This window comes from Diceros bicornis, chromosome 2 (assembly GCF_020826845.1).
Source record: "Diceros bicornis minor isolate mBicDic1 chromosome 2, mDicBic1.mat.cur, whole genome shotgun sequence".
Classification (NCBI taxonomy): Eukaryota; Metazoa; Chordata; class Mammalia; order Perissodactyla; family Rhinocerotidae; genus Diceros; species Diceros bicornis.
In genome coordinates, this window is record NC_080741.1 from 67,798,949 (window position 1) to 67,825,514 (window position 26,566).

The 26,566-nt window shown below is 41.3% G+C and overlaps 1 protein-coding gene across 4 annotated transcripts in view; it reads right to left on the reverse strand.

The window, feature by feature from the left end:
• Nucleotides 1-26,566, reverse strand: part of FRMD4B (FERM domain containing 4B) — a 311,911-nt gene that overhangs the window by 49,898 nt on the left and 235,447 nt on the right. For all 4 annotated transcript variants that reach the window (XM_058562852.1, XM_058562834.1, XM_058562843.1 and 1 more), the window contains 2 exons: nucleotides 20,672-20,728; nucleotides 19,855-19,877 (listed from right to left, as the gene is read on the reverse strand). In XM_058562852.1, coding sequence (XP_058418835.1) covers nucleotides 19,855-19,877; nucleotides 20,672-20,728 — 80 coding nt within the window. The remainder of the gene's footprint in view (nucleotides 1-19,854; nucleotides 19,878-20,671; nucleotides 20,729-26,566) is intronic.

Sequence of the window (26,566 nt, forward strand, 5' to 3'; positions counted from 1 at the left end):
CTAAGCTGGCTGAAAAAAGGGAAGTCAAACTCAGCATCAGACATAGGGACACAATGTGGAATGGTGGGGACTAATGAGGAAGAGAAGAGAACATTGCCCATTTGAAGTATTACTTAGGATATAGATTTGACTGTGTGTGACAGAGATCAACATTTTAGTTAATTTCTCTTTACATAAAAGTCAGAGCTAGAATAGCATAAAGTATTCAGGTGCCCAAACTCTTCTCTTGTTGCTTCGCCATTCCTGGGATGTTGCTATCCTCCACATGGTCCAAGACAGCCCATCACTATGTCCACATTTCAGCCATCAGGTAGGGGAAAAAGAATGAGGAAGGGCAAACCCAGTCCTTTAGCAACAGAACCTGAAAGCTGCCCACTTTCCCTAATCCCATTGGCTAGAACAATCACATGGCTATCCCAAAGTGCAAAAGACACTGGGATATGTAGTCTTTTTTTGGAAAGCCACATACCTAGCTAAAAATTCTACTAATATGGAGGAAAGGGAGATTGGATACTGGAGAACAATCACACTCCACTGCTGATAGGGAACCACCACTCAGATCCAGGTAATTTCTGCCATGTGTGGAAATGTGGATCCACTACTGCCTAATGATTGCCTTTTTACGAAAATAAGGCAAAATCCCACAGTTTTATTAAGATATCTGAATTTTAAAATATTGCCTCAACCAAAAGACAAAAAAAAAACAACCCCAAAATAAAAACTAACATGTTGTGCAGGCCATATAACACATACCAACAGACCATCACCATCGCTTTGACATAAACTATTTCTGACATAATTTCTGACATAATTTCTGACATAAACTATCAGTAAAGAATGGTTAAGGAGATGCCTTCTCAGCTTCTCAACTTGGTTTCCAGTTTTAGAAAATTTATTAACAGTGCAAATGCTCAGTAGTGCGTGAATAAAAGAGACATGTAAGTAATTTTGACAAATGTGGAATCTGGACCATCCCACATGATTACATTCCCAGGAAAGAACACAGCCTTATTTCTTTGTATTAGAAAGCTTTCTACTATTTCTCCAAAACTGGTCATTTGTGCTATTGTAAGACATCCTTTCCTTGTGAATACATAACATGACTTTCCTATAAGAACCCATTATTAACCCATTTCTAACAAGCCATCCCCGATATTGAGGTGACTGAGCTGGGGACCTAGCTATAACATTCAAAGAGAGAACACCAGAGGGATCCAAAAATGGCTGAGACTGGCAGCCCGGCAGAAAAGTGAGTTAAACTTTTCAATAAACAGTGCACAGAAGTGGAAATCCAAATAGCCAATAGACAGAAACAAGTGTTCAGCTTCATAAGTACTCAGGGAAATGCAAATTAAACCCTCAAAACGAATCACCATTACACACCAGACTGTCAAACTCTTAAAATTCTGACAATACCTAGTTGCCATTAAGATGCAGGGCAATAGGAACTCCTATCCCTTGCTAATGAGAATGTCAAGTGGTAAGATCATTTTGGAAATCTGCATACCCTATGACCCAGCAATCCTTTCCTGGGTATATCACTACAGAAACTTACGCAAAAGAATAAGATTTATAGCAGCATTGTTCACAATAAGACAAACAAAGGAAACAACCCAAATATGCCAAAACAGTAGAAATGATAAAATTATAGTGTATTCATACAACGGAATACCATACAGCAAAGAAAATACTTTATAGCTTCACACAACATGATGAATCTCACAAATGTTAAGCAAAAAAGCAATACCCAAAATAATATATACATCACAATCCCATATATACAAAGTTCTAAAATAAGCAAAATGAAACTAGAGAGAATCATATGACTTTTATAGATGATAAAAATATGAAACAAAACAACAAAATGTGTACCATAGTCAGAATGCCTCTGGGGAAAGAGAGGATTTTATTGGGGGGGGGAGCACAGGACACAATGGGGGTGAGGTGGGGCCGTGGCAACATTCCTCATTGGGTGTGGTTATATGGCTGAGCATTTTCTAACTTATTCTTTAAACCATACACAAATGTTTTATGCATTCTTCGGTGTGATATAATTCGCATCAAAAACTAAATCAACTACGGCTAGTGGGTGGAAGCAAGGGTGCTGCAGAACAAGCCTGTTGACCTTTAGAGGGAAGTGCGGCAACACTAACACAAGAGGTTTGAACTTGCCGACCAAAAAATGAAACCACCAGGCTGTCAGAAACACCAGCACATTATTCTCAAGTTCATCCTGATCATTTTCAGTGTTTAGGACCCAGGAGGATTTCACGTCTGAGTGAATTGACAGTAGCTGAGTCTTTATTAGTTTCACCCTCCAAAGAACCCAGGCGGGGAATTTGCCTGGGAGCCGGAGGCCACGTGGATCCACTGCGCTTGCAAGGGCAGCCAGGTCTGGCTTCAGCACAGAAGGCCCCTCCCGGCTGGCAGGTAGGCAGGGCAGGAGGCTCAGTTTCTATGAATCAGAATCAGCCTCAGAATCCAGAGGGAGAGCCCGAACGCATCTGGGAGGCGAGCAGGCCTGGGTGGAGATGTCTCTGCCTTTCCCCAGCAGTAAATGCACTCACCCTGTCTGGACATTCTTGACCCTAATGGCAACGGAAATGTTATTTTAAAGATGCACTTGACCAGAATTGCCAAGAGGGATTGGTCTCTCCAGGTCCTGGCCAGAGAATGCTCATAAATCAACAAGACTTGCTACTTCTCAGGGACCAAATCAGAAATTACTTTTCTTCATCATTTCAACAGGAATTCAGATGTCACAAGGAAGAAAACGCTTGCGTTTTATCTGATTATCTGGGCTGAACCCCTCCTGTAGGCATTCCAGACTCCTCTTCTGACAGCTTTCTAGAAGGAAACTGCCCATGAGCCACAATTCATCCACCGCGACTATTTTTCAGGCGATGATTCCTTCCGGCATTCTCCAGCCCCCTTTCACGGACTGTTGTTTTTCTTTACTGACCTCAAAAGCCCTGGAGGAATGTGCCAACCTCACTCATTTTTGAGAAAGCCACGTGGTTGGCAAAACTGAGGCCACCCTTTGTGTGTGCTGGAGCACTTGCGTGGAAACAGCCACCCCCAGCAAATGCGTGCACCTGTTAGTAGCTAATTGGGAACTCGCTCCCAGCAACAATCAGCCACCTGCCATTCTGAGGCTGCAGTGCAAGGGAGTGCGGGCAATTAGCAAACTGCGGGTGCTAGAGCTTCCAAGAGCAAACGAACCACTGGGTTCCCTTGAAGAGGGTAGCTGTCTATGCTTGTGTGGGGGCATCCCCAGGTTTCTAGGACAGTTTGGGTGAAAAAAAAAACCCAAGCCCCAAACTTCCCTTTTCTTTTTGATGCTAAAGCTCTTCCATACTTGAAACCCAAAGCAAAGGTGTTTAAAAGGCACATGTTAAATATAATGACCCAGTGGAAAGGTCTACAGAAACTTCACAACATGAAGAAATAAACTAAGCTATTTAAAAAGTAACTTGGGGGCCGGCCCCGTGGCTTAGCGGTTAAGTGCTCGCACTCCGATGCTGGCGGCCCGGGTTCGGATCCCAGGCGCTCACCAACGCACCGCTTCTCCGGCCATGTTGAGGCCACGTCCCACATACAGCAACTAGAAGGATGTGCAACTATGACATACAACTATCTACTGGGGCTTTGGGGGAAAAATAAATAAAATTATATATAAAAAAAAAGTAACTTGGGACTCGAGTCCTTTTTCCATCCACACATAAGCATAATTCAAAATCCATATTTCATAAAAATGTATATGCAAATGTAAAAAAAGCTATAGTTAGTGCCTGTTTGAACCCTCAAGATAAAGTCTACCATATAGCCTAAATATTATCAGAAATTAAATAAAGGGTTGTCGGGCTGGACCAGTGGCTTAGCGGTTAAGTGCACGCACTCCGCTGCTGGCGGCCCGGGGTTCAGATCCCGGGCGCGCACCGACACACTGCTTCTCCGGCCATGCTGGGGCCGCGTCCCACATACAGCAACTAGAAGGATGTGCAACTATGACATACAACTATCTACTGGGGCTTTGGGGGGGAAAATAAACAAACAAATAAAATCTTTAATAAATAAATAAATAAAGGGTTGTGAAAAGGAGCCTCCGAGAACTTGGGCAAGTTGTCACAGCTGGGAGCTCTAGTTAACACTGTGTTCCATGCAAACTAAAGATTTACTGTCCTCAGGAATTGTGCTAATTACAAACATTTGCCAGTCTTCTGGAGTTGCCTTGTACAGACCCTGGTGATAAGCCTCTTCCTTATCTACGCTTGCTAGAAACCTGTGGGGACCATCAAAGTTGTGCACTATACTGAAGGAATGGGCCATGGTGATGATTGTGACAGTTAGAAAAAGTGTATTTACCGTCTGTTAAATGGTGTAACAGGTGCCAACTTAAAACTACTAAAGCATTCGAGGTGGATCCAGTGTTCAAGGATGACAGCTTGCTTAAACCCATCATTATTAAAAGGATCTTGGTTACTGTGTATAAACACTAATTTCCTGGACTAATCTACTGGCATTGATGAACACCTTGTGACTAGTAGTCTAAGGTATGTTATCAGTTTACCTGGAGCAGTTTTTCACTGGCTGGATTGCCTTCAAATCACCATTTTTAATAAAAAAAAATCACATTTCTCTCAGTTATCTGAGAACTTGGCCTTCAATGATGAATGTAGTTTACTATCTCCTTGACTTAATAACTAGGGAGTTCTAACAGTAAATTTGTTTCTACCAATTCCTAGGTAAAGGAATATTAAAGATGACAAGCACAAGAAAACAGCAGTTATCACAGGCCCCTGACAAGCAGCATCAGTATTGTCTGAGAACTTGTTAGAAATGCAAATTCTCGGGTCCCACTCCAGACCTACAGAATCAGAAGAGCTGTAGGTGGGACCCGGTAATCAAATGGTTTGAGAACCACTGCAATAGAATGATAGAATAAATATATCATAAAACACGGGCAGAATTTCAAGAAAGAGATAGTAACCAACAATTTAAAATAGGAAAGAAAGTCAAGGAGGCGGAGGACACCCCAAGAGGCCGGTTTCTGGAGGCTCTTGGAGGCTGACCCAGCAGCGAAGCTAAGTGAGCACTGTCATTAGGTCCCCCAAAGAAATGCTTTGAACAACAGCTCACACTTACTGGGCATTACCAGGTGGCAGAGACTGGACATAACCCCTCTCTCTACAGGTGGATTATGCTACTATCACCAGCATCCCCATTTCACAGATGTGAAAACTGTGATTAAAGGCAGATTAATTTAAACTCACACAGCAAGAAGGGAGCAGATGTGACTCCAAACCTGCACTTGAACCAGTTTGCCTCATTCCTCCAGGATTCCACAGAGAGAGGACAGAAAATGCGGAGGGAAGGGAAGACTTTTGTCAGCTTAACTTGCGGCTTCAGAATTTATAATTATGGTGGCCACTGATGGAGTCTACTAAAACCTTTGTTTCTTGGGTGAGGACAGGCTGCTTTTTAAAACTAGATTAATCTGGATTAGCCAAAACCTGGATTACACCGCATAAGAGATCTGAACACAGATAACAAGCCTAAATATGTGTCATCATTCAGGGTTCCTTGAACCAAACCAACTACAGTCTATAGTTGTCCTCTAACAGCAAAGATATCAAATGTAGTCTTAAATTTTTTTTTTAAAAGAGCTACAAAATCAGACCCCAGTCATCTTCAGCAGAATTATAAAACGGGGCATCCAAATTCACCTAAGTCCCACGTCAGGTGAGAAGCCCAATGCCCCAACAAAGGCTCCTTTTAAACCACACAAGATATTCCTGATACCCAATTTTTTAAAACTGAATCAAAAAATTCACAGTAAGATCTCTACCCCTGCCGAGGCCTGGGACAACGAGATGGAGAAAGCAGGAAACCAGCTGACACTTTCATTCATAGTCAATCATATGCAAAGGCAGAAAGTTAGGGCTCAAGCCCACCCAACGTCTGATGCTCACTCCTGATTACCGCAAATAATTAGTTTAGAAAAACTGCTTGCAGACTGAGCTAATGTCATAATAGCTAAAATGAAGTGCCCTCCTCTCTTTCCACCCCTCCAGACCAAACCCCGGCAGTCCGGTAAGCCAGCTAAGTTCATCGGGTCCAACCCCTGAGTTCACAGGTAGGGAAAACACAGCCCATCGACGTTTGAAGACTTACCAGAGGCCTTGTCTGCAGGAAGGTGGCGCTGGATCCAGAGGACCAGCGGCTGGTTGGCTAGTTCTCAGGACTGCAAGGCTGGAGCAGCAGAAGGTGAAGAGGAGGAAGAGGAGGTGGAGAGGAGGAGGGGGAGGAGCCGGAAAAGCCAGGCTGGCTGGGCCAGACCTCACCCCCCACCCCCGCCACTCCCAAGTCACAGGGTCTTTCCATTCTTGGAATTTCCTCCCCACTCTGTTTAAACATTTCTTTTTTTTTTGGTGAGGAAGATCCGCCCTGAGCTAACCATCCATGCCAATCCTCCTCTTTTTGCTGGGGAAGACCAGCCCTGAGCTAACATCTATTGCCAATCCTCCTCCTTTTTTCTTTTCCCCCTTTTTCTCCCCAAAGCTCTAGTAGATAGCTGAATGTCATAGTTGCACATCCTTCTAGTTGCTATACGTGGGACGCCGCCTCAGCATGGCCGGACAAGTGGTGCATTGGTGCACGCCCGGGATCCGAACCCGGCCTGCCAGTAGCGGAGCGCACGCACTTAACCTCCAAGCCATGGGGCCAGCCCCTGAGCACACATTTTTAGGCTGCCTCTGCCTCTCAGCTCCTTCACAGGACAATAAAAGATACTCTGTGGCTTTAAGGGCCAGCCTCGCCACGGTTCTGTGGCCTGGGGTTCGCAGGTTCAGATCCTGGGTGCGGACCTACTTACCACTTACCAAGCCATGCTGTGGCAGGCGTCCCACATATAAAGTAGAGGAAGATGGGCATGCAAGTTAGCCCAGGGCCAGTCTTCCTCAGCAAAAAGAGGAATATTGGCGACAGATGTTAGCTCAGGGCTAATCTTCCTCACCAAAAAAAAAGAAAGAAACTCTGTGGCTTTAAAGGAGACTGTCCTGGGCATGTGCAGTGTGGTAGAGGAGTACTCTGCATTTTACTAATAGGAACTCATTTAATCCTCATAGCGAACCTACATGTAGGTGCTGTTTCTAATTTACAGATAAGGAAACTGAGGTTGAGAGGGGTCACCCAGCTAGCTGCCCACTGTCCCACCAGAGCTGGTACCGAGTGGCCAGGATTTAGATGCAGGCTCCTGCAAAGCTTCCACATACTTAGAAATAAATCAACCAACCAGTTGGCCCTAGACCTGTGATTTGCAGTAATGAGGTTTAGACTGAGAACTGGATTCAGTCCCAGGTCTCCAGGTCTTGTAGGAGTTTTGTGGTCTTAGATAAGCTAAACTTTGTGAGCCTCGGTTTCTTCATTATAAAAATAAGAATAGTGACCTGTCTTACAGTGTTCTTGGGAAGATGACAATGGACTGCCAAAGGCATCTGCCTATATTCAATAAATGTATTCTTTCCTTTCCGCTCATAGCACATGAAACCAAAGATTTTACCAAATACTTTATTTCAGCCACTTTCGGACCAGGCTGGGAGGGGATTATTACCACTGAGAAGAATCCCCAGTGGGCGATCTAGGTTAGAGCTGCCAGAGTAAATATTTAGGACATACTTACACTAAAAGAATTATTCATTGTTTATCCGAAATTCAAATTTAAGTGGGCATCCAATATTTTTATTTGCTAAATCTGGCAACCCTAAGGGTTGGTAGCAAACCACACAGCAGAACTTTGAAAGCAACTTGCCAAGTCCCAAGTTGTAAGCAGTTTTAGGACTGGGTTCAACAGAATCCACAGTAACTGGGAGAAGTTCAGCCTTGAAACTTGCTCTTCAATATCATGACGAATCTGTGGAATTTGTCAGACCCTGCTTATCTCAGCACTCTACCAAAGATGCAAGAAATCTGCTTGTGTTCTGGAAAACACAGTATCCTCTCAGCTAGAATTCTTGTGCTATTAAATTTTTGTCTGTGGCCTCACTTGTAACAGAGGACAAATTATTTCGTCCATCTGCATGCCTGATAGGGATCAACTGTCAAAAACTTTTGTTTTTAAGTCTAAAGTATTTCTAATAATAATGAAAATGTGATGAGAGATTTTTCTAAATGTTAGCCAGCTCGCTGAGGATGCCAATCCTGTCTACTTTGAACCTTCAACTCTTTTAGAAGAAATACAATCCACAAGAATGACTTAGCCTGGGAAGCAGGTTAACATGAAAATCTGTTAATATTTAAAATAAAAATATTTTACAAATTCATAGAGACAGAAAGGAGAATGGTGGTTGTCAGGAGCTGGGGGGTGGGGAAATGGGGAGCTGTTTAATGGGCATAGAGTTTCAGTTTTGTAAGATGAAGAGTTCTGAAGATTGGCTGTACAACAATATGAATATATTTAATACTACTGAACTACATGCTTAAAAATGGTTAAGATGGTAAATTTTATGTCACGCATATTTTACCACAATTTAAAAAAATTCTCTCTCATACAAATCTAGAGTTAGAAGAAACGGCACATGAAAAAAATAATCAATACAGACAGTGTATTCCTACAAAAGAATATAAAGTAAAAGAAATCTGTTCCTCTCCTAGGAAAGATCCTACCAGACAAGTGAAAATTATTTATGGTCAACTGGGATCCCCCAAGCTTTATCCCTTCTTCCTGCATGTGTGACTCACTGTGTCCTTCCTGATCACACAAAAACTGGATTAACCACATCAGCCATTTGAACACAGATAATAAGATTGAATATGTGTTATGTTGCCACTCAGTGTTTCTTGAACCAAATCAAAAGGCACTGAAATGTGTATCAGTGAGGGAACACAGAAGTCCTCCCCCAGGGGCCAGCCCTGTGGTGTAGTGGTTAAATCCAGCGCGCTCTGCTTTGGCAGCCTGGGTTCATGGGTTCGGATCCCAGGTGTGGACCTACACCACTCATCAAGCCACGCTGTGGCAGTGACCCACATACGAAATAGAGGAAGATTGGCACAGATGTTAGCTCAGTGACAACCTTCCTCAAGCTAAAAAAAAAAGAGGAAGACTGGCAACAGATGTTAGCTCAGAGTGAATCTTCCTCACAACAACAACAAAAAAAGGCCTTCCCCAAAATGCCATCCCTTAGCTCAGGTAGACTCTGGATGCTTTGATCTTTGAGGAGTAGAAGTTCATGTCGTGTTACTTTCTATTCATACCGAATACCAAATATACAAATGTCTTAACCATCTGCTATCTGAAAAGCCCAATTAAGCTGAGTTTCATCTTAGTACCAAGTAGCAGTGATGGGCATAATTTTTATGGCCCAGTTCACTCCTGGAGAAAGAAACTGAGAACCCAAATAGGTCAAGAGAGTTACTTCCTGCATAGGATTGATCCTCACTGTGGTGTTAGTAGCTATTTAAGATACATTAAGGTGGAACTTGGTGGTTTTTTTGTTTTTATTTACTTGCATCAAGTATTTAAAGTGTGAAATGCAAAGTGTTCTGAAATGCAAAACACTTAAGCTATGAAAGGCAAAGGCCTTGATTCCTAGCCTGATTCTGCCGCTAACTGGTGGAATCAAGGCCTTAGTTTTCTGTAAAGTGGAGATGAAACTCCTTTCCTCACAGGGTCATCTTCAAGTCTAAATGAGATAATAGTCTGAAAATGAGCTGTGTGAACTGCTAAGAACTATCAAAACAAACAAAAGTACTGTCTTCTATTCAAACACAGGCAAAAGTTTTCTTTTCTGAAAGCTAAAGAGCAAAATAGCTTAACAGTTTGGAATACTTACAACATGCTAGGCAATGAATTAAGCATGTGATGTGGGTTACTTTACATAATCCACATAACAATCCTTTTCCACAGGTAAGATTACCATCCCCATTTTACAGAGGGAAAAACTGAGACTTAGAGAGGTGATGAGACTTGCAGAAATCCATAAAGCTCCTCTAGGTTGAGATGGCATTGGAACCCAGCGTGACTCTAGGGTCTGAGCTAGTGCAGACGACATTACATTGCTGCCAGAAACAAGCCATGCAGAATCATCTGGCACGTGGGTCCTGGAGTTCCCCAGTGTCTAACTGTATTTGCATTATCAGCCCAGTCCAGTAGATACCGTTACACATCTTTGGGATTCACTTTTGAGGAATTATCTTGTGGAAAGGCAGAGTGGAAATTCTAAGGATGAGGGTTCAAATCTAAGATCCACCATATGTGGAACAGACACGTGACCTTGGCCACCAGGCCTCAGTCTCCACATCTGCAGAAGGCAGATCTCAACAGCTTCAATTTGAGGATAAAATGATATAAAGAATGTAAGAGTACCTGGCACCTAGCAGATAGTGGTAAGAGCAGTGGGCATAATGATGAAGTGACAGCATGAGCCCTACTGTCAGGCCTGGGTTTGAATCCCAGCTCCACATCTTACCAGCTGTGTGACTTGGGCAAATTATGCAACTTCTCTGGGCCTCAGTTTCCTCATCTGTAAAATGAGGATAATAATACTACCTAGCTCCTAGAGTTGATACAAGGATTAAGGAACTGAATACTTAGGAAGCTTTTAGAAATGAGTATTCCAGGTGCCAGGCACTGTTCCAACCCCTTGACATGCATGTTCTCTCCCGATTTTCACAACAGCCCTATGAGGTAGAGATTATGTTACTCCCCACACCTCTGACCTGGGAGCTCATGCATATTGGAATCAGAAAGGGCTAAGAGATACCCAGACATATATGCAAAACAGCTGGTTTGTAGCATTCTGTGTGGTTCTACCTTTCTCAATGGAGCACCTGTTTAGACTCCTACAAGAGGACCCCTTCTTTTAACAACGCATTCAACACCCAAGCCTCCTCAATGCCTTACGGTTTTTAACTGCCAGGACCAGCTACACAATTTGCGAGGCCCAGTGAAAAATGTAAATGTGCATCCCCTTGTTAAAAAAACCATTAAGAATTTCAAGATGGTGACAGAAGAGCATCAAACCAAGCGTGGGGCCCTTCTGAGCAGGGGACCCTGTGAGACTGCACAGGTCACATACCCACCAAGTCTGCCCTGCCAACAGCTTTTTCCCTAGAGGTTTCTACTGTCTTAATTGCTTCCTTTCTGCCTGCCCAGCCTCGGGCGCCTGTGCCCAGAACTGAATGAGCCTGTTCACAAAGGCACACAGGCCCCTGGGAGCCAGCAGGTTCTGGACAGGGCCTCCCACATGCTGGGGGGAATCATGGGCTCGCTGCTCTGGGATGGCAGAGAAAGGCTTTAAGCCTTGGTTTGGGAAGTTGCTGTTAGGCAAAGTGGGTAGTATTCCCTGAAGTTTACATTCATTCTGAAAGAGGACACAGTGTGGGAGATCTGTAAGTCACTGCGCTAAGCTCTGAGTTTTTTAAAAATACAAAATAATAGTTGAAAAAATTCTGACAAAAGCACTATATTTTCATTGTTGATAAGTGAAAACACACTAACACGCCAAGAAGAAGAAAAACTGTAAACATTCCTATTACCACCATCCTGAGACAACTGTCAGTCATGACAATGATAACTGCTTAACTTTTTCTGCCCCTACCACAAACCAGGCAGTGTGCAAAACACTATAATATTGTACTGCAGATTTGAAAGTTGTTAAGGGAGTAGATCTTAAATGTCCTCATCACACGAAAATAAAATTGGTAACTATGTATGTGACTAATGTTAACTAGACTTAGTGTGGTGATCATTTCGCAATATATACAAATATCGAATCATTATGTTGTACACCTGAAATTAATATAATATGTCAATCATACCTCAATTAAAAAAAATAAGAACTATAATTATCCCTATTTACAGATGAGGAAACTGAGGCTTAGGGATGTTCAGTAACTTGGCTAACTAAGATTGTTCACCAGTGAGAAGTGCAATCTGGAACCAAACGCAGCTTTGCCTAACTTTAGAACCCACTCAATACAGTGTCTATGGTGGGGAGGTCTGTGCATGTGCAGAAAGAAAATATTAGAACTTCTAATGATATCTATTTGTATCCATTTCTTTGAATGTGTTGCTCTATCTCATCTCTTTTGACGTGTTATTCTTTTATGAATATTTAAAAATTTACACGATGTTGGTATAGTTCTACATATGTATAACTGTATAAATAAATAAATAAATAAAAGTAAACATATATTGAGAATGAATGGGGCTGTATGAACAAAAAAATTTAGAGGCCACTGCACTATGCTATAACTTACAGATGAGTTTTTATACGTGTATCACGTGTTTGAATATATTGGTATACATGTTTTTTACAAAAATTAGTAATATATATTAGTAATCTGTTTTTTTACACTTCATATATTGTAATCATCTTTCCATGTCAATAAACATTCATCTACAACAATATTTTTAATGTAAGCACTGGACTCTTTAAATACTAATTTTGATAGGTAAGATCTGATGATTTAGAACAAAGATTTGGTGTCAGTCCTACATTTTTATGCCCTCTCCCCACCCCTATCCCAATAAATGGTGGAATTTAATTAAGTACCTGGAAGCCAGGGACTCTTCTTAAAAAATGCATCTCTCTTCCCAAAAGAATTGAAATCAGGGTCTCAAAGAGATATTTGCATATCCACGTTCATAGCAGCATTATTCATAAGAGCCAAAAAGTGGCAGTAACCTAAGTGTTCATCCATGGATGAACGCATAAAGGAAATGTGGTCTATACATACAATGGAATATTATTCAGCCTTAAAATACAGGAAATTCTGACACATGGTACAACATGGATGAACCTTGAGGACATTAAGCTAAGTGAAATAAGCCAGTCATAAAAAGACAAATACCATAGCATTTACTTATATGAGGTGCCTAGAGTACTCAGGTTCATAACGACAAGGTAGAACGGTGGTTGCTGGAGGCTGGGGGAGGACGGGAGATGTGTTATAGTTTAACGGGCACAGAGTTTCAGTTTTGCAAGACGAAAAGTTCTGGAGATGGATGGTGTTTGATGGTTGCCCAACAACGTCGATGTACTTACTACCACTGAACTGCACACTTAAAAATGGCTAAGACGGTAAAATACAACAACAAAAATGCATCTCATTCTAATGGATGGGACTTGGTGGAAAGCAGAAGCGAACTCCCAGGTACTAAGTCTCCATTATGTACCAGGCACCCTGCAAGGTGCTTTATCTCATTCAATCCTCACAACAAACCTCTTAAAAATGGACCTTAGGTTCAGGTGGCTTCACACTGGTTCAAGGTCACACCACCATCAGATGAGGACGGCTTCTCTCAAACTCACACCTGCCCGTCTGAATGCAGGGCCTATGTCTTTCCCCAGTGTTTCCTATAAACGATGTAGAATGACTGTGGTTCAGTAATAAAAGGAAGACCGGAAACTCAGTCTGCCTCCCTCACCAAGCCCTTGCTTGGTTCAGTGCCTCCCTCATGGTGGGTATTTAATCTACAAGAATAAATGAGGTTGAGCAATGAGAAAAAGGCAAGGTATTCCAAGGGCACTGACGACCGAGTGCTCATTTCCTGCCTTCTCACTCTTAAGCTATCTCCTCAAGTGACTAATATTAGACTCGGGGCCACTCCAGTGATAACACCACTTAGCACAGTATTATCCCTGCTGTCCCTCACTGCCTTCTACAGGACAGCATGTAGGCCTCCTTACACAGGTGTAAGTTAAAATGGTAAATCTGAGATAGTCAGGGAGACCTGCAGACTTTAAGTCTGGTCTTGACTACCTGAATTGTCATGGATGTGTCACTTCTCGGTTCATCAGCTGTAAAATGAGGGTTCACATGCTTGATAATGGGCAAGCTAACATTCTAGGCTTAGAGCAGATGAAAAAGTGCCCGTTGGATGGGATGGATGGTTCTTTCCAAATTCATGGCTCTTCAGAAAAAGCAAGTTCAGAACTTGATAAATGTCTACCCTGCTTAAGAGTTAATGGAATTAAAATTGAAGGGAGTAATAAATCCGCCAGGGAGTACGAAGAACAGACTTCCCCAAACTGCTTCTCTTTTAAAGACATTTTAATACTGAGCTTTCAGCAAATAAATAAACCTATACTTTACAAAGTGAAGTCCATAGAACACTGGTCTGGCAAGATGCTCACACCTAAGGGACAAATAAGTATGGGAAACACTGCTTATGTGTCTTCTTCTGGGAGATTTGCCATGCATGTGAGCAGAGTGGAAACTTACCGAAAAAGACTTGAACTTTGTTTAACTTCTAACCAGGTATTTCCCATACTTATTTGCCCATGGTTCCCTGTTTGTTATTATCTTGTTTGTTTATTCAACATAACATCTCTTATGGGCTGGCCCCGTGGCTTGGTGGTTAAGTGCACGCGCTCCGCTGCTGGCGGCCCGGGTTCGGATCCCGGGCGCGCACCGAGACACCACTTCTCCGTCCATCCTGAGGCCGAGTCCCACATACAGCAACTAGAAGGATGTGCAGCTATGACAAACAACTATCTACTGGGGCTTTGGGGGGAAAAAATAAATAAATAAAATCTTTAAAAAAAAAAACAAACATAACATCTCTTAACATCCAGCCAAGCCACTGGGAAATGCTATACCATAATATGGTAACACAAATACAATGCCACACAAAGTTTCTTAATCTCTCTGTAATGTGGGGATAATATTACACCAACCTCAGAGGGTGGAGATGACAATTAACGAGTTAATGTTTGTAAAACATGTAAAACAGCCTAACACTTAGAAGTATTTACAAATCATTAAAAATAAATAAAATATTAATGCACCGAACTGATTTACAAAGGAATTTGTCTGTATCTTTAAGTCTTAAAATAGAGTCATTTCACAGGGAGAAAGAAAAGCCACTTCTCAACAGTTTTTTCACAAAAGCATTTTGCTGATTCATGAAAGCCCTGGCCTAAAATAAGACAGAAACATTTAACTTCTGTCAAGTCAGTCTTCTTTATTCTGCCAGCAAGGAAGGTAATGATTCTTACAAGTTGGTCTTGGGATACAAAAAAGGAGACTCCTGACAGCTGTAAAGAGCATGAGCTTGGAATCTTGATTCTGCTACTCTCTAGCCGTGTGACCTAGACAGTGAGCTACTTACTTGCTCCAAAGCTCAGTTTCCCTATCCGTAAAATGGGGATACTAAAAGTGCTTATCGTCAAGAGTTGGTGCGAAGGTAAACATATTAATAACAATAACAATGCTACGTAATATTTATTGAGACAAAGAAACAGTTCCAGAGAGGTTAGTTACCCACAGTTACATAGCAAGTGGCTGGGCCTGGATTTGAACACATGCAGCTAAATTCCAGAGCTCCTGTCTACACTACTGCCTCCCCACTGACGCCTGTAAGTGCTCAGCACAGCCCTGGGAACTGCTATTTTTATTACTGTAACTGATTTCAAGGGCCCTGGAAATGGAAAGATATTTTAGAGCTGTAAGTGCTCCAGAGGTGTAAGAACTAGGGGGAGAAGGTCTTCAAAGTCTTTGATTTTTTTTCCCCTCCCTTCATTAACTACTCTCAGGCATCCAGAGAAGTTCCTTTCCCATGGGAAATAGCTGCATTGTGTGGCACAGCTGTAAATTGTGAATTATTCCTTCCCAATTCGAAGCTGGGTGACAATACACTCTCATTCTGACCCAGCACTGAATTGTCAATTGTAGTCACTCTTTTTATTACAAGTAGAAGTGCCCTCATCACATAGTTACTTGGTAACTTCCACCTTCTAGGATCTTAAGGAAAAAAAAATGCTTTGCTGGTTACAAATTCATTTGTGTCTGGCTCAGTGATAAAGCCTTGCCTCCTGGACGTGTTAGCTTTCAGGAATTCTCTGCGTTTGTCTGTGTTGTGTTACCTGAGTAGCTTGTTATCTTTGCAGCTTAAGGGATGACTTGGAAATTTAGGCTGTCAACTATTTAAAGAAAATGGAAGTTCTCACTCCACTATTTTAATTAACTTTCAGAGAGCAAGGTTTCCTACTGGTTATGATAAAGTTAACTTAAAATACTCTTTAGGAAACATGGCAGGAAGCAAAATAAAAAGGGGAGGATTGTTTTTAAAGGCATTCTAGGAAGAAGAGTTTGAGCAAAGCCATGAAGGCAAAATAGTACAGGGTATGTAGAGAAAAGAGAAAAGAGGCATGAACAGATATTAAGGAGTATGAACAGTAGGGTATGGGGGATTAAAATGTATAATGCAGATTAAGTAGAGCCTTAATGCCAGGTTAGGGTGTCCGAGGGTGTGTGTCTGTGCAATGAGAAACTGTAAGAGATTTTGGGAAGTCAAGAACAATGATCAAATCTATGTCTTAGGAAGATAGCTGGGGGCTATGTGCAGGTGGTAGCGTGCGATGGAATCAGAAAAGATCTGGGAACTCAATGGCTATCTGACATGGTCTCTTTCGGCCTAAATTTTCCATCTATTAATTTGTTAAATGGCGATGATAACAATTGTGGTGGAGACTGAATGAAATCAGGCATGGACTTTTTAAATAATGTCAGAGAAAGCACTCAACCCAACAATACACACACACATACTTTTACTGTCAGGTTGAGCAGAGGGGCATGAGGGCTGAGAAAGTGAGCATTCTGATAAAGAGAAGGAAAGAAGGGAGCTGTTTGACAGATGGAGAAAAAGGGTGAGAAGGGAAAGGGGAAATCCTTAGAAATGATTAAGAGGACGGTGACACCATTTAAGGGGAGACAGTGGAAGAGGAGCTGGTCTGGGTGCTGGGATGCAGGTGAGTTCAGCTTTGGAAATGCTAAATTGGAGAAAGAGGGAGATATTCACACGGAGGGGGTGGACCAGAGCAGCCTTAAGAATTAGGTATTCAATCACTGTTTTAATTGAAAAGCCACATTGCCCTGGTCTAGGAAGGTATCTGGGGACAGTTTTTGGTCCATATTTAAACCTCAGTGAGTAAACTCAGTGAAGTTCTAAAAGCTAAGAGCTGCAGCCATTGACATGTAAACCAACAGAAAAGTGAAATTCAGAATTGCCGCTAAGGTAGCCCTTGATAGAATGCCAAAGCCCTGGGAAGGAAGGCTTCTGCCTACACATCTCTGCATCCTCAGCGCCTAGACTGACAGGGACACATAGCAGGCATTCAGGAGATGTCACTGAATAAAGCTATGAATTTTGTATTATTTTAATTTAGCGGTATCAAGAATGTGTCAGTTCCATTTTAGCACTTAGCACTTTGCCTCATTTAAGGAATTTCTCTTTGCTTGTTCCCACCAGAGAAAAGTCACTTAAGAAAATAATCTCAGATAACCACAATACAGACTACACAAAGATGTTCATCACAGTATTATTTATATTAGTGAAAAATGGGAAAGAACTCATATTTGAAACAACACGGGAGTGCTAAATTATGTCCCTCAATTTGATGGAATATTAAAGTGTCAATAGCAGGGACTGTTCTAAGCACTTTGTAAATATCAATTCATTTAATCCTCATAGCAATCCTATGGGGTGTATACTATTAACATAAATTCCATTTTACAGATGAAGAAACTGAAGGTTGGAGAGTTTTAAAAACTTGTTCAAGATTACACAGGTAATAATAGCAGACCTGGGATTTCAGTGAGTCTGTCTGGTTCTAGTGTCTCTCCTCTAACCACTACAACCTTGCCTCATGGTATTTTATTTTGCCTGATCTTCTTAAATTTCTTTTATAACAAAACTTTGGATGAAAAATATATCCTCTCCACACAGGGGAGAAGGGGATCAGATAGGGAGAGGGTGGTAGCAATGAACCAGAATTCTGCTTCATTGACACTGACATTGACCCAATGACAAAAGTTCACATTTTTTACTCTTTCTTGCACCTTCATCAGCAATAGCTAATGCTTGTAAAACAACTTATAATTTACAAAGTCCTTCCACATTATTCATCTCCTCAAAACCACCCTGCAAAGTCGCTCTTTTCATTAATCCCAATTTACAGATGAGGAAACCAAGGCCAGAAAAGACAAATGGCTCACTCAGGGTCATGTTGCTAGTTTCTTCATTCCCAGTCCCACACTCCTTCTACTACCCAGCATGGTTTAGACAATTTCAAAACAATGTCCTACATTTCTTGAGCCTCGTAATTACTCAGGAAACCACCAGGAACAAGCTGAGGTTAAGGAAAAGGATTGGTTTGGGCTTGGCCAGTCTAACTTACCAACCTTGAAGTCTTAGGGCTAAAAGGTCTGGTCTACCAAACGACTGTCCCTTCTAAGTCTTCTGCTGCTGCAGGCAAGACATCTCCCCTAAGGACGGTTTGTGGAATCAACCTTTGTTTTCTATTGTTTCCTCTACCACGTTATTACAGCTTCTTCAGATCCACCTTAGTCCCAAAAGTCTCTTCAGAGGTTGCCAAGAGACAAGACAGGATGATTATAATGATGAGGGCAATAATGATACTATAATAATAATAATAATAGCCAAAGTGTATGAAGAGCTTGCTACATGCCAGATACAGCCCTGGGCAATGTTTACATACATTTAATCTCACAACAGTCCTATGGGGTAGATGCCATTTTCCTGATGAGGAAATGAGGCTCAGAGGGTGTCCATCACATGCTTGACCAGGAGAAAGTGGAGGAGGAAGGGTTAGCAGTCCAGAGACTGCAGAGTGTGAGCTTTTGGCCCTGAATCCCTCATATATAAATCAACTTCAGACTCACCCCCCTACATGATGGCATTCCTCGCATATCTGATCTTCCTAGGAAATCTGGCTCCTCCAGGAAAGACAACAGTGGAGAACACAGCAGCTCTTAACGCTAATGACCTAGAAACTAATTTATCCTCTTTTTATCCCCAACATCTTCTTTAATTAAAAAGAAATTGATGTTTATTGATTTTTAGGATGCCTTCAAAGCATATTTCCTAACTGAAGAAATTTTTTTTTTACATAATATAGCACAAAACAGAGCTAACAGGAGAGTGTGGCGAGTGGATCATGGCGTGTTAAGCGGGCTCCCAGTCATTCTACCAAACTGAATGGGCAATGAGCTTGGAGTTTCTGAAGAGAAGTATTACTCCACGACTGGAAGTTTTCAAGCTTGGAAGGCATTATTTGGTTATCGGTCCGTTAAAGAACACACTATTCAAAGACTTGGCTGGCAATGAGTACTAGGTGATCTGTAAATAATCTATGGGTAAAGTTTACCAGGAGTGGAACATTAACATGGTAGAGGTGAGGCTTTCAATGGGTCATTGGCCTGTGAGCTGTTTCTAACTGGAGGCCTTGCCTCCAACTTGAACCGTTTCTACTTCTCCAACTACAGCTATTGCCTGAAAAGGACAGAATGGGGCAGGTAAACGGTGAATTCAAATATAAACACTCTCTGATGAGGTGGCCAGTCAGGCAGTTAGAACCCGTAAGTGCTCAGTGGCAACAATACAACTGTTAGGTCAAGTGTATGGAGGGTGAGGCCCCTTCAGGGCAGCTGCAAAAAGAAAGCCCCTATTAATCCCTTAACTAAGCAGCTGAAGGATTTAATCTTTTTGTGTTTATGGTATAACTCTTCAAACACAGGATTATCATAAATTTTAAAAAATCAGCATAGGCTACCAAAGCTTTTTACAGATTTCTTCATTGACAGAAAATAGAACTTTGGAGGGCTTCTGATTACAATTCACTGTCACTCTGGCTTGAAAAATTGTAAGAAAGCTTCATTCTCGGATTCATTCACAAAAAGAATAGGTCTCTATTTGAAGAAGGAAGAGATCTTGGTCTCTTGCCTTGGGATTTACTTTCTTTTGATTTTGCATCCATTGTTATTTAAAATAGCAAAAAAAAATTCAGCTAGGATTATTTTGCATAGTAATATCAGAAAAGGAACCATTACCTGGTGTAATCCCCTTTGGCTTCCTGAAATAAAAAACAAAGATAGATAATCAATTTTTATTTATGTTAATCAAGCTGAGTGAATTTTACTCTTGATCGTTTTCCCCAAAGTCCCTGAATTTTGTTTTGAAGAATGTATACACGGAACACTTTCCCTATGACTGTGGAGAAGGATGTGGCATTGATAAGAAAACACTGGTATCCATGAAATAGTTCTTAACAGAAGAGACAAATAGATCTGAAAAAGTACAGACGATTATTTCTCCTTTTATGTTTCTAAGATCACGAGATAAATGCCTGTCTATTCGAGTGGCACACTTTTTAGGCTGGACGCAGACCTTTTAAAACACAACACTGGTAAATCAGCACATACTGTTTGTTTTCTTTTGAAATCAGCACGGAACACACTTGGTTTTTCAGGCTACTAGTGCCTTTAAGAATTAGAGGGCTCTTTAACTCAACCTCAAAAAAATGTATACAAAAGTTACTAAATTTAAATGAAAATTACAGCTGTTGGAACAACTGCTGCCTCCCAGATTCAAGTAACACAGAGCTCTTTCCCAGGAATATGGTCTTAACTGTCTTCCCCCAGAGCAGTCTAAACTTCATTTTGCTTTGAGACATACTCGTATCACATTATAGCTCATGCGAACTACGCTAAAACAGAAAACAGTGACTCACACTTTTCATTGGCAAACGACCAACTGGTTTAAAAATCCATCAGCCACTGGCCCATGCAAAAGTTTCAAAGTTGCAGGCACTTCACAGAAACCAACAAAAAAAAAGGAGCAGGGAAGAGGCAGTTGGTGGATTCTTACCTGTAAAACCAGCGCTGCTAACTTGAAGGTGGTTTCGCTGTCTACTTCGATTTGCCCCTGTGGGAAAAGAAAAGCATCACTGAACACGGACTGCCTTAGGTTGTAGCAAATGGCTGTGGAGCTGGGGAAGCTGTCACAGCTCGGCACCTCCAGTTTACGATCAAATGCAGATCATACCATTGCAGGGGAAAGGGAAGGGGGCGTGGAGAGACGCGTCCAGGGTTGAGGGGAAGCCCCAGTGTGCGCGCGCGCTTTAACTAGCTGTGGGAAACTTTGTTTAAACAGCAGTATTCTAGAAGAAACACAATGACTTTGAGGCTGGAAATTCAGACAACTTCTAAATGGTTAAATTTTTATCTCTACAAGTTCATTTTTAAGCTCTGCTGATTTTCTTAGTTTGTTCAGGGTTTTTCTGAGATATTTTTTTTCTCTGTGTCAGAGCATGGCTATTTCAGTATATACCCAATGCAAATACTGTATATAAATATAAATTTAAAAATATAAATTCACTTCTGTGTCAATGACACATTATTGAATTAATATATGTACCATTATAGATAAAATGTGAAAGAATTAAGGAACAGTTACAGCAAATGCTTAGAAGACTAAAACTCTGTGGCTTTATATTGAGGTTTGATAAACTCTAATTTATAATTTTTCCATTATTTTATTTTTTTTCATCCTTCAAGATCCCAAGGAAAAATAGGCGTTCTGGGTTAACAGGAATGCTTCTTCAGTGGCCTGGTTGGGGTATATAAATGTGTGGAGGGGGTACTGCCTCTTTATCAATAATACTCACGTGCCTTCATTTATTTTTTTAAATGTGGTGATGTATGCAAGTACTATTACATTACATAATATATTACAACAATGAGTGGTATAGAGGGATCTTTATTAAAAAAATTTCTTTGGTGATATGCTAGCTTAGAAGCATAAATACAGGCAAATATAATTCCACATACCCCCCCTCCTTGCCCAAGTTCTGTATAATTAATACTTGAAAGTGCATAGTGTTTAACAACATGGAACTCATGAGCCTGGAAATTGCCCTCCCCTCTTTCTCCCTTCTACCTGTTGAATCCAGTCTGGAGAGTTTTTGGGTTAAACCAAGAGCATCAGTGGCGAGTAATTAAGTAGTTTTTAAGTAAATGCACACTAGGTAGGTTTACAGAAGCAGTTAGCTCCATGAGGATTTCTGAAAGGATTATGCTTTTCTCTCAAGTTTCCAAGTGATTTGATTGGGGTTCTCAAAAAACACAAACTAATAACAATAATTCTTTTAAAAGCCATGAAATAAAATAAACAAACCAAAACCCCAGAACATTACAATGTCAGCAGTGATAATTATCCGTGTTCCCCTTAATTACAAAATGAAAACAAATTAATTTCATCCTCCAACTTCTAAGTATGCCCGCTGAAACCTGAGGCCCCAGATCTGCTTCAAAGTTTTTTGCTTCAAAAGCTGACAGGCCCAGTGCCTTGGAATTCAAAGCTCGCCTATAATCTCTAGAAACAGATTATAAAATCAAAGAGAAACCAGGTTGATTGTAGGAATCAATTGGCCTCTGTCTTTCAGGCAAGAGACAGTGGTTTTCTAATCTGGTGAAAGATGATGCAGCGGTTAATCCAACAGGTGAGGTGGGTGTTGATCAAGATTAAATTTTTGAAAGGTTAAATTCCTTACCTTCAAAGAAAAAGAAACTCATGCAGAGGGAGGGGGGCTAAAGGGGGAATTCAAAAACATCTCTGAGTTTGAAGTTAGGCCCAAACTCAAAGTTAAAGTCAAATTTGTCTTAAAATCTTCAAGAAGATAAAAAGTGGATTATTTCAGATATTAAAATAACCAAACCTGAAAATTATTGCCAACTCTTCTGACCCTCCATGACCCCCTTTGCCTCATCAGAACCTTAGATGAGTCATCGGAACAATATGTTAGACAGCAACTTTTCAATTTGGTAAATGGAAGTCGAGCAGATAAAAAGACCTCAAACAGATACTCTTAAGGATGCTGCCAAATAATTCTCTACCTTAGAAGAGTCATTAAATTTTAAAAATGCTGAAATAAGGAGCTGAACATGAAAAGTACCAGGCTCAGACAGCTCCAGAAAACTGGGGAGGCAAACATGCAACTCACCTGTGGACTTTTCACCTACACAAGGGGCCCCAACACCATTCTGGTGGAGGAGGGTGATGGTGGGGTGGAGGGCTGGGGCCTATCAAAATCTTGTTCCAGGGAGACAGGAGAATGCATGGTTTGGCAAAGCCTCACGTTCTTTTATACACCTCAGCCCCCACTTCACCTTCTTGTTCACCACTGTTCTGGAAATCCAAGGTAACATATTTTGAGTTCTAACAGTGATTGCCAAGGTTACTTGACTTTTGCACGGAGTTCACCAATGGATCAACCAAGAATAACACTATTTGCCCGGTTCTCAGCAATTTCGCATGGTGAAATTTAATTGTCTTATAAAGAACTCCAGAATTTCATGCCTGAAGTGTAAAAGTTCTTTAGAAACTGCAGTCTGCCCTAGGATGGAACATTTCTTTTCCTTACAACCATGGCAACAGCGGTAACCTTATAAGTACCAGGCAAGCTAACACTTGAGAGAGGGATCTCCTCAAAGAGAGAGGTAAGGGGATCCCTCCGTGGTTTCCATGACTGTCAAGGATAAACAAAGAGAAGCGGAGAAGTGAGTCAGGTGACGGGGCTGAATGCACAAAGGTAACATGAAACAGTAGAAAGTCCTGGTGCTCCACCCTCACGTCTAATTTAGCTGGATTATGGATTCAGTCGCCAGGTCACTGGGTTCAGACTCCACACTGGACATCTTATTTTTGTCCCTGTCTTGACCTTTGTCCTTGGGTCAGTTGACCAAGACATCATGCTAATGAGGTGAAGTCTAGGTTTTGATTTGCAAGTAAGAGAGCAGAATAAAAGAAAGTTTTAGATCTTGAAAGGGAATTGAGTGAAAATATGATTCCTATTATTTTACAGATGATGGCAGTGAGGACCAGGGAGATGAAGTGTACTACCCAATCCCATAGCAGATGGTGACTCTGGACTCCCTGTTCAGTGCTCTTTCCACTCTACCATGCACTAGTTAATTTTCCACGACTCCAGTGTAAATCTCTCACTAGGCATCTTCCAAAGGCATGATGCTTTTGGTAAGAGCTGGAATCAGGTAAGACTGGAAAAGTGACTCCAAATGCCACCTCCTCTGTTAGTGAGATGGCACGTCATCATCAAACAGACATACTCATGGTGGAATTATTGGAAAATTATTTCTGGAGAGCCGTCCTGCTTTTTCTGTGTCGATGGAGTGCTCCACGGAAACTTACTCTGCACCGTAACAATGGACATGAACAACTTGGTCACAAATACTTAGGATTTAGAACTATTTGACAAATTGTTGGGAGAGCTCAGTTAATTTCCAAGTCTATTACTAATTACCTATTAATTTTAGGCTTAAGTCTATAAAAAAATTAACTCATAGAACACCAGCAAATTAACGTAGAAGAAATGAAAGAGAGAAAATTGCCATTTGTAAAGATCATAGTACTAACTGATTCAGGCAATAGTCTTCAATAAATAGAAACTATTGGTGAAAGTTAGCTAAGAAACAGGATGGGATATTTTCACAATCACAAAGGATCTCTCCATAGGGGAAAATTAATTATAAAGGGTAAAATGGTAACTCTTCAATGGAAATAGCTGACAGATAGCATCTGGTGTAAATACTCCTACGATGGCTGATTTCAAGCTACCAATATGACAAAGCAGAGTATGGAGTTGGGAAGAAACATGAGAATCAGCTCTCATAGCTGGTACTAGGGGCTCTAGCATATCACTGGGTAGTATTCCTGCCAAAAATACATCACTAGATCTAATCATGAGGAACCACGAGACAGACCCAAACTGAGGGATACACTATAATACATCTGGCCCACACTCTTCAAAAATGTCAGTGATGAATGCCAAAGAAAGGCTGAGAAACTGTTCCAAAGTAAAGGAGACAAACGAGTCATAACAACTAAATGCAGTATGTTATCCTAGATCCAGAGAAATGTTGTTATAGATGGCATTACTGGTACAATTGGATTGTATATTAGGCAAGAGTATAGGTTCAATGTTAAATGTCCTGAATGTGATCATTGTTATATGGTTATATAAGGGATGTCCTTGATACTGAGAAATATACAGTGAAATATTCAGAGGTAAACAGTGTAACTCACTCTCCAATAGTTCAGAAAAAGATTACACATATTTGGGGGAGAGTGCGGAAGTGCAAATGTGGCAAAATGTTCACAACTGGGAGTTTGGTTTGATAGATCTATTGGCATTTTTTTGTGCGATTCTTGCAACTCTGATGAGTCTGAAATTATTTCAAAATAAAAAGTTTGTAAAAAAATTGACATATTTTCCCGGAGTCCTCTTGACTGCCTAGTATCCCTCCCTTTTTCTGGGAAGAATATCTCATTCTTTTGGAGAATTGCTCCTCCCCCTACTGGCCCTAGTGGAGACACAATCATCCTTCTGTGGGCAAGTGATGGAAGCTGGTCCAAAGACTCTCCCAGGGATTTTCCAAAGTAGAACTAAGGGAAGAAAGCTGCAGACAGAGTTGGAAAGATGTGAACCAGACAGAATCAATGCTCACAGATGGAGAGAAGGGGGCTTCTTGACATTGGTAGTCAATTGTACCCATTGCTGAGCTGGGCCAGACTCCAAAGTCTGGTTAAAATTCAAAAATTGGCAAGAATGATACCTTGCTGCTTAGATGCTCTCACTTTGGTTCACCATTAAGCCTGCAAACAGTGCAAAGAACAGATGTGATAAGGACACAAATGAGCGAGTGGATACAGCTCCCTGGAGCCTCTCTAATTCCTTCTGTGGACACATCTATGTGGAGGGAGGAATCTGCCTGGCCAGAGAAGCCCAGAGCCATGGGCTGACTAGTTTTTATACAATTAGGCTGGTGGAGAGGCCATGTCAACACTTAATACCTACCTACTGTCTAATAAGGCAATTCTTGCCAGGGCATAGAAACATACTTCCCTGTGCTAGTTCTATTTTCTGGGGGTTATCATGCCCCTAGAAGGCCAGGCCATAACTACCACATCTGCACCCCCTTTTCCTCATGTGTAAATGAGCCAATAGTTTTGCATTTTTCATCCAAGCTAGTTGTGAGAGGTAATGTTGATGGAGGATGGTCTCAATGATATATTGCCTATTGGTTCTTCCAGATCAGGGTTTTGCAACGTGGGCACAATTGACATTTTGGGTTAGACAATTCTTTATTGTGAAGGGCTGTCCTTTGCATTGTAGGGTGTTAAGCAGCATCTCTGGCCTCTACTCACTAGATTCCAGTAGTAGCCTCCCCCAAGATGTGACAACTAAAAATGTCTCCAGGCATTTCCAAATGGCCCCTGGGGGGCAACATGGCCCCAGTTGAGAACCACTGCTCTCGATTCTCCGTTTTATTCTTGGATTAAACTAGAATCATCAGACACCTACAAAACTGAACCATAAAGTTTGTCCCAGGTAAAACCGCTTTTTTGGCACTGTGTTTTGGCATTACTCTACTGGCTTACGTTGAGAAACAATATAAGAAACAACTCTCAGAAACTCATTATATTAATAACTCTAGGTGTGTTGTGGAGGACATCGTTCATTACATCATATAATATCCCTTTATGGGAACCCCGGGGAGAAGTTTCTGATTTTTAGGACCAGTGGTGACTGTGCTCCTTCGAGCAGCAGCTTGGTTTTACCTTAATGACCGCTGTGAGTTATGTAAGCCATCCTAACTCCCTCTTTGCTCTGGCTCTTAAGAGAAGTTGAATTTCTTATCCGTGAGCTAAATGCTTTATATTAACCACGCTAAATGTTGTATACTA